This window comes from Colobus angolensis, unplaced genomic scaffold (assembly GCF_000951035.1).
Source record: "Colobus angolensis palliatus isolate OR3802 unplaced genomic scaffold, Cang.pa_1.0 Scaffold11, whole genome shotgun sequence".
Lineage (NCBI taxonomy): Eukaryota > Metazoa > Chordata > Mammalia > Primates > Cercopithecidae > Colobus > Colobus angolensis.
In genome coordinates, this window is record NW_012112030.1 from 14,572,239 (window position 1) to 14,581,491 (window position 9,253).

At 36.1% G+C, this 9,253-nt stretch overlaps 1 protein-coding gene across 3 annotated transcripts in view; it reads right to left on the minus strand.

Annotated features, from left to right (window-relative positions):
* Positions 1-1,647: 1,647 nt before the first annotated feature.
* Positions 1,648-9,253, minus strand: part of PLCZ1 (phospholipase C, zeta 1) — a 56,831-nt gene continuing 49,225 nt past the window's right edge. For 2 of the 3 annotated variants that reach the window (XM_011954762.1, XM_011954753.1), the window contains 3 exons: positions 6,569-6,698; positions 2,602-2,751; positions 1,651-1,795 (listed from right to left, as the gene is read on the minus strand). In XM_011954762.1, the coding sequence (XP_011810152.1) occupies positions 1,710-1,795; positions 2,602-2,751; positions 6,569-6,698 (366 nt within the window). In that variant the 3' untranslated portion in view covers positions 1,651-1,709. Of the gene's footprint in view, positions 1,796-2,601; positions 2,752-6,568; positions 6,699-9,253 lie in introns of all 3 variants that reach the window. The other variant, XM_011954769.1, reaches the window with a different exon arrangement.

A 9,253-nucleotide genomic window follows, 5' to 3' on the forward strand; every position in this document is an offset into this window, starting at 1 on the left:
CTCGGGAGGCTGAGGCAGGAGAATGGCGTAAACCCGGGAGGCGGAGCTTGCAGTGAGCTGAGATCCGGCCATTGCACTCCAGCCTGGGCGACAGAGCCAGACTCCGTCTCAAAAAAAAAAAAAAAAAAAGAAATAAAATAATGTAATATTTTCTATCAAAGTCCATATTCCTAATATAGAGTGGAATATTTCAAAATTAACAATTTGGTCTTCAAAATTAGAGAGATAAGTTTGGTACCTAAAGAAAAGGAGAGAAAATAAAATATATCCTTTTTCTCTCTTGTTTCAAAGCTTGATGGTATAAATGAGAAACAGAAGTTTATTCCACTGCAGAATTAATGAACTCTCTTGTAAAACTCAGTTGATTAAAGCCTTTAAATTTCATGGAATTCCAGATCTTCAGAAGGTCTTAGGAGATTAGGGAAGGGTAAAGCCTTGGGTCAATGGGCTGAAACTCCCTCCTGCTGTCATGCTGACCAGTTGATTATTTAAATAAGATCCATCCATTATCTGGCAAAACAGAAGCATCTTTCTAAGAATTGGCTGTGCATCCCTACTGGGAAGGGTGTGCACTGATCTTAAATCCAGACAGCCCTTGAGGTGGAAACTGGAAGATTGTGCACTTAGTAACCACACAATTTCTTACTACCTATGACTTGGGAATTTGAATTTAAACATTTAGTACTGAGAGTAAACCATGATAATAGTAAAACATGCTAGATGGGTTATATTTTCTCATCATAAAGATATAATGTGTTAGTATACATCCCAAACAGTCATTTTGTTATTTTAGTTATTAGTTAGCATTCAATTGCAAAAGTACCTATTAAAGGTCCCCACCTTTGTCAAGCTTTGTGCTGGGTGCTTTCACATCACTACCACGCAACAATGTGGTAGAATTAGTATTAATATCAGTGGTTCCATACTCTTCTACATGACATTTAATAAAGCAAAGTTCTGCTGTTGGTAAAAAGTCCAGCAGATGAGATAGGACAGGAATCTCATCTTTGACCAAGAAATCAACTTGGAAGTATAGATTCAGTATAGATTACTACAGATGCAGAAATATTGCAAATCAATTTAAGATTCAAGCATGTAAGTCCACACAGTAGATCTCTTTTATAGATATGGAGTCTGAATACAGTTTGCATGCAAATCAATTTTATACACACTCATAAAAAATGGCTGTCTAATTACAGGGTACCAACTCCAGTGCACAGCATCTAAGAACTAGCATAAGAATGCAGGGGCTAATTACTCTCCAGGATATGAAAAGGCTCAGAGGGCCTGGCAATCTAATTCCTTCCCAGGAAAATACGCAGTAGTGGGTGTCTAGAAGCTAAAACACTCTTAGATTTCACATTTCTTTTATACTGCTAAATATTTGTCAATTTATCTTTTATAATTAGATGTATTTCCAAAGCTTATAAATTCTAGTAATTAAAAATGATACAAGCCAGTTGAAAAAAACTCAGCAGCAGAAGGGCAGGAGAAATCAGCTAACAAGAACACCATGCTGGGTCAGGACCCTCTGAAGTTTCTATTTTCTTTCTTCCACTGATTTATTTTTGTGTATTTTTAAGTGAATGGGCTCAATATTTCTAGTTTTATGAGTAATTATTTATGTTTAAAAAAGAAAACATATAGGCATTCATTTTGGCTATTTTATTGCGATGCATAGCCAATGATATGTCATTTATCATTAGCTGTTATCTGACGTACCAAACATAAACAAACAGTGAAGCAGGCTCAAGGCTCTCACCCATTCTGGAAAACAGAGGAACACGACGATAACCTGCAAAAGGAATTGTAGCTAATTAGACCAATAACCAATTAATCAGTGGTGGCCCCAACAGCCTTGCTGAGAAACAGGAGCTCTTTACTAAGCATACATTAAAAACCATGACTATAGAGTTATATTCCCATCTGGTATATTAATCTTCCACAAAAATTAAATATTTGCATTTTCTATTCTGACTTCCTAACTGCCCAACACTGAGCACACAACTCATACTTCTTCTTCCGCAAAGTGCAGCATGATCCAAAATTAGCCACCACCCTTCTGCTTCAGGAAGACCCTGTTTCCTAGGCACATCTCAGATGCTGTTAGAAAAGTAAGCATATTGAGACGAGGTAATTGGGAGCACAGTGTAAATCACCCTGGAAAGGTGACTCTGCAACATAAAGGCAGTCAGCCCTGAAAAGGGGTCAGGAAAGGATAGTCTCAGGCTCCCAATCTCTTCTCCTCAGGCAGGAAGAATGAGTCACTGCTTCTCCCTTCTGGTTGCCACCCATCATCATTTCTTTATGGTAGTCATGACTACCCTTCACTGAAACAGAAGAACTATGATGCATGTAAAGAAATGCTTATACAAGCCAAGTTTGTCTAATTAGCCTTCCTGTCTGTCCCACACTCCCACCCCACCTTCCACATGAGAACACATTTTTATAATTCCACAGAGAAAAAATATGTGTCAATACATAAAATTTCCTTTACATCCTACTTTATGATAGAGCTATTTGGTGTGTCCAAATGTGTCTTTGATGTACACAAGTTATATTTAAATGCTGGTACAATCATCTAACTTTTAGGGACATTACCTTTGTTCATGCATAGAAGTGGCAAAGTATATTGCCCAAGAAATTCATTTCCTGCTATTAAACTTTGACTTTCAACAACAAAACGTATCAATGCCAATTCTGGGACATGAATAATAAATGTGAATGTTTCATTCCATCTTGGACTAAAAGCTGAAATATGAAAAAAGAAGATACAAAGAATATTAGATACCATATCTAGGAAAAAATAGATAACACTTGTTCTCCAAACTTTTTCTTTTCAATCCTTTAACAATAATAATATCTTGTGTTTAGAGCACATAGGTTTTTAACACACTCAGTGTGAGAGGAATAATAACCAGACAATATTGAGTGTTCACTATTGCTGGGCAATGTTCTAAGAATGGATCAATTCAATTAATCCTGATAACCACCCCATCCTGATGGGATGGGAAAACTGAGCCACAAAGATGCTACATAATTTCCTAAAAGTTTCACATATGTGGTCATTAAGTGGCAGATCAGGAATTCAAAAACAGGGAGTCTGACTTCAGAGCAAAAGCTTTTAATCATTATGCAATATGACTGATGTACTTAGGCAATTCTTTAGCAAATAAATTGAGAAATGAAGAAAATTAAGTAACATCATTTTTCTATACTAACTCTTTGATATGGTTAAGTTTTGTGCCCTCACCCAAATTTCATCTTGAATTGTAATCCCCAGGTGTTTAGGAAGACACCTGGTGGACTGTGATTGGATTATAGGGGCGGTTTATATAATCCTATATTGGATTATAGGATAGATTTCTCTAGATAGAGAGTGAGTACTCATGAGATCTGATGGTTGCATAAGGCAGTATTCCCCACTCTTGCTAGCAATCTCCTGCTGCCACATGAAAAGATCCAAATTTGTTTCCCCTTCACCTTCTGCCATGATTGTAAGTTTCCTGAGGCCTCCTCAGCCATGGAGAACCTCTTTCCTTTGTAAGTTATCCAGTCTCAGGTAGTATCTTTAGAGCAATGTGAAAATGGACTAATACAGTCAGTCTCATTATGGGAAGAGTTCCATACATAGTTGTTAGACCGAAAGCTAGATAACAAACTAAAGCCAGCGCGTGATCCTTCTTCAGACTAAGTGCTCCTTTCAAAGTCCAAAGTTGATGAATTTCAATCTCTAGGAAAATAAATCATCCCAAACAACCAATTTCTTGCCAAGCAAGAAATCCACCTTGTGTCACAGTATGACCCAAATCATCCAAAAAGTAAAGCGTAATTTAACAGAATCAAGAAATTCATGTTCAAATTAAATATAAATTCTACTTAAAAGACTCAAAGGTTTGGAGAAGAATTATGTGTATTATTTTTCATTTACAAAGGCAATGCTACACTTGCTATGACAATAGCTTTTGTTCTTTGACTTGCATTTCCAGAAGCATTGATGAATTTCTAATTATACTGTATCTATATTTTCTGTGGTCACAAGAGCACATTTACCACATAGCAACCCAGGGTGCAGCCTATGCCCACAGAAATAGTAAACTAATTGGCTCATGATGGAATAATGATCACATTACCTTGACCTAAGAAAAGAAATAATTTCTCTTCTTAGGGGTACAGGGGCAGGTTTAGAGTGAATTATTTATAGACACTGCAAAACATCTCGCAGAAGTGTTTATACTGATTTCTTCTTCCTCCAATCCTACTTCATTACACATGTGCCTCTGCCTCCCTTCCATCCTCCTCCTGTATCTATCTCTGTCACACACACGCACACACACACACACACACACACACAATAATATGGATTAATTATAAGAGAATGCCCTCACTTTTAGTTGTCAACATAAAAAAAAGTAAACCAGGACACCAAATTTGATGGTGATGAAAATAGTTCTCCCAGACATGACCAAAACTGAAGAATTACTTCCACATTTTATCCAAATGTTATCCTTTTCCTCCCAGACTCTCATGTCTAGCTAAATCATCTTAAAATTCTTCTTGTCCAGCCATCTGGACATTGACTTCTGCACAGTATTTCTCACTTACACCCCCCATTCCTTTTCTACTGCCATAGCCTCCTTTACACCATGACTTTTATATCCTCTAACCACTGAAATTTTATCCTGACTCTACTTTGTATTTCTCATTTCCCTCTCATATACTTCTTCTCAAATCTGCAGAAAAAAACCTAACACTCAACTCTGTTATAGCCCTATTTAAAAGTCTGAATTTTATCCATTTTCTAGAAAAAAGAAAGTTCGTGACACCTTAGCAAGGCTTTTGAGATTTTCCATGACTATCCCTAAATAACTTTCTCATTTTATCTGTCACTAATCTTTCTTAAGCACCCTATATTCCACCCATCGTGAGTTTCTTGGCTTTTCTCTAGCATGTTTAAATTGCGTTTTCTTCGTATTTTAGGACTCATATGTTCTGTCTCTGGTATGTTTAAATCGTATTTTTTTCATATTTTAGGACTTATATTATGGCTTCTGCCTTAAATGTCCTTTTCCCCAAACTCTAAAAAATTCTACTCATTCTCCAAGAACCATCTCCAAAAGTGCCCCCTTCCAGTACAAATCTTTGTACTCTCCTTGAAGCACTAATGACTCTAAATCATAATTACTTTACTTACAGCTCATCTTTCAAACTGAACTATAAACTATCTATAGAATAGTTAATTGGTCCATATATAAGAATTCACTTAATAAACAGATTTTAAGTCTTTTACTACTTAGCACAAGGCTTTTAGCATAGCAGAGGCTTAGTAATGTTTGATGAACCAAATTGAATTTCTGAAAGGATATTCCCATAAAATCCAAGGATGTAATACAAATTCTAGAATCATAGTATTATAAGGGGTGCATTGAATAAATTAAGTTTCTAAGCATTTTGTGATGAAGATTCAAGTAGAGGATGGAGGGAACAAGAGATAGATTATTATAAACTTCATGACATCAGCAGTTACTATCTCTGGACACAGCCATAGCAATGTGCCTTCAACTCTAAAGGGTGTCAAATGAGGCAGGAAGTCATCATCAATATCCCTTCCCATTGATAACATAGGATAAGGCAATAAAATCTTCCCAAATCTTTTTCCATGACTTTTGCTCTAGAAGCCACACTGGAAGTATTCAGGAGAGTGCCAAGGAGGCAGACTATGGGCATTGTTAGAAATTATTATCCAAGAAGTAAAAGAAAAAGAAAACTGTGCCTGCCCCTCTGTCAGTACCATTTGGCCTGAAGCATATTTCTAGACTCTGGAATGAAGTCCACTTTGCTTTGAGAATATCCCTTGAAGAAGATTCCAGACTCAAGAATCAGTTCCAATGTCTCCTTCAAGGTGACCCTGACCAGGGGGGTCAATCCCAGGAACCCATCCTTTTCTAATTTCCTCAGTCATTTCAACCTCAGAGAAGAAATGGCAATGCCAGTGCTATGCTGTGTAAGATGTCATAGCATGCCAGAATGATGAAAATCTTCCCAAAGTTATTTCCTTTCATTCTTCACTTCCCTTGTGGCAAAAATGACTGAATTGTCCAAATATTCTATCAGTAGGTTTCTATGGCATCCTTAGCCTGATTCAGAAGCCATAGACTTTTAATCTAAAATAATTCAAATAATTCATTATAAAAATATATAATATGCTGTGTCAAAAATCACAAATTTTTGATTTAACACAGAGGCTAGAAGCTAAGTAGATCTGAGGCTGTCAAAATGCCTGCTTAATTCAGTGACATGAGGGAAAACAAAAAGGAGGTAAATTTTTTTAAGCAATAATTTTGCAGGTCAGATACATTTCTGTATTCATAATTTGAAAATACAGCTAAACAACCTAATCATTATAAAAGTGCTTTTGCTGCATATAACATTTTGCTACTTTTGGACATAATGGAAAACCCTTGTCTTATGAATAATAGATATGTATAAAAACTCTATCAACATATAATTTGTAAGCTTTCTAACAAGAAGGCTAATCGAAGTTCAATACAGTATATTAGGAGCTCACCATTTTTTTTAATTACACGAGTCTGCTGCTTCATTTGATCATTTGGAACACCAAAAACTTCTATAATTACTAATGTATCACCTTTGTTAGATGATGAATGAGTAAGAGGCAACTGGATACCACTGATGAGCTGCACAAATATATATGAATATAAGAATTTAGCAAGATATTAAGTTGCATCACCATTTATTTCAAAATTGAATTATGTATTACAAAAAGTTGAAGGACTCTAAGTCAGTTCCCACAAAGATTGAAAGTGGAATATGATACAAATTTTAAAATTTAAGTCTTTTATCCTCAGTTATCAGTAGATAAACACCAAGAATATGTACAAAATTATAGTGAAGTCCACAATGTCCACAATTTTCGATTTATTAACATATTTTTGTTTTAAAATCATTTGTTATGATCATATTTTAGGGAATTCAGGTTGAGTTACTCTGATAACATGTACTATTTTTGAATTCATATATCTATATATATGCTGGAAAAATTAAAAGCTATATAAATATTACTTTTTAAAAAATGTACCATTTAACTTCCCATGATAGCATTTTCTGAGTTTGACAAAATCAATTATTTCATATGTATATTAGGGACTGGGTATCAAAAAAATCTTAACAAAGTAATTAATAATAACTGTATTTAAACTTTTATTTGCCAAGCTAATTGTTGAAGCAAAAATTTGTTATAATCTAAGGAACAAAATGATCACACAAGAAAACTATATTTGAAATGAACTAACTTAGGCTAAGAGATAGAATATGTAAGCCTAAAAATGCAGTTATAAAAATTGAGGCATAATTCCAATTTCTGAAGGTTACATAAAGAGAAACAAATATATAATTAAGTTTGATTATAAAGGAATAAAGGAAAGAAAAGAGGGAAGGTAGGATGGAGAGAAGGAGGAGAAGAGAAAAGAAAGGAAGAGAAAAACCACTAATGTGTAATTTTCCCTTATAAAGGAATAAAGGAAGGAAAAGAGGAAGGAAGGAGGGAGACAAGGAGGAGAAGAGAAAAGAAAGGAAAAGAAAAACCACTAATGTGTAACTTTTCCTAATTCCACAGATTATGGCATTAGCTAGAAGCCAGTATGCCTGTGCAACTGTTTAGCAATTAGTGTGGAATGGGCATCAGCATAATTAGACACCAAAGTAATTAGAAAGAACAATGGCCATAAACATACAGTACACTGGTCCCAATACCACTACAGATCTGTTAAATATCATTCTGCAGGTAATAGACCCTTCCCAAAATGGAGTAGGTTCAGTTCGGTGTACCTCATTCCAGAAAGAAAAAAAAAAATTATCTAATTTTGAAAAACATAATTGAATATGAGAACTGAATGAGAATTTAGGGCAAGCTCGTCCAACCTGCGGGCCTCATGTGGTCCATGGTGGCTTTGAATGTGGCCCAACACAAATTTGTAAACTTTCTTAAAACATTATAAGTTTTTTTTTTGCATTTTTTAAAGCTCATCAGCTATCATTAGTGTTAGTGTATATTATGTGTGGCCCAAGATAATTCCTCTTCCTCCAACGTGGCCCAGGGAAGCCGAAAGATTGGACACCCCTGGTTTAGGGAGTATTGATCAAATAATTTATAAACAAATTTACAAATTTGTTTGTACAGGAGCCAGTGCGGAGGAAGGAATGTCAAACAAAAAGCCCTCAATGGTCAACTCTGTTGTTATCCACTGGCCTTATCCGTAAGATTTTGGATTTAGAAAGCAGTCCTGTAGTTTTTATAAACTTGAAAATAACTGGCCTAAACCAAAACTCTCAGATTGCAGATGACAAAGAGTAAAGCAGAAACGTCAAATGCCTTCATCAACAGCTTAAGGGAGCTTATAATAAAACTAGGCCCTCTGATCCCCAAATCATGCCCTCTACTATCTGAGCAAGTCATAATCACAAAACTCCCCAGAGTGGTAGAGGCAACAGAGAAAGACCCACATGGCCATGGCAGCAGCTTCCTGGAGAATCATTAACTCTCCATGCCACTTACACCTCAACAAGAGACTCCTCAGAATACAAACATGGCATTTGTGAGCATTTGTGCACACTAGCTGCCTTCTGCCTTCACTTTCTCAATGAAAGAGCACCTATGTTCTCTTTACTATTCTTAACCGGAAAAATAATGTATTTGTTTAATGAACCTAGATATATTGAAAATATACTTTGTATCAGGCACAAATAAGAATGGAACAAAACACATCTCTTTTTGGTTTTGGTTGTTGTTGTTGTTTAGAGACGAACTTTGGCTCTTGCTACCCAAACTATAGTGCAATGGTGTGACCTTGGCTCACTGCAACCTCTGCTTCCTGAGCTCAAGCAGTTCTCTTGCCTCAGCCTCCTGAGTAGCTGGGATTACAGTTGCACGCCACCACACCCGGCTAACTTTTTGTATTTTTAGTAGAAACGGGGTTTCACCATGTTAGCCAGGCTGGTCTTGAACTCCTAACTCAGGTGATCTGCTCGTCTCATCCTCCCAAAGTGCTTAGATTACAGGCATGAGCCATCATGCCCAGCTAATTTTTATATTTTTAGTGGAGATGGGGTTTCTCCATGTTGGTCAAGCTGGTCTTGAACTCCTAACTCAGGTGATCTGCTCGTCTCATCCTCCCAAAGTGCTTAGATTACAGGCATGAGCCATGGCGCATGCAGCCTATTTTTTTTTTTTTTT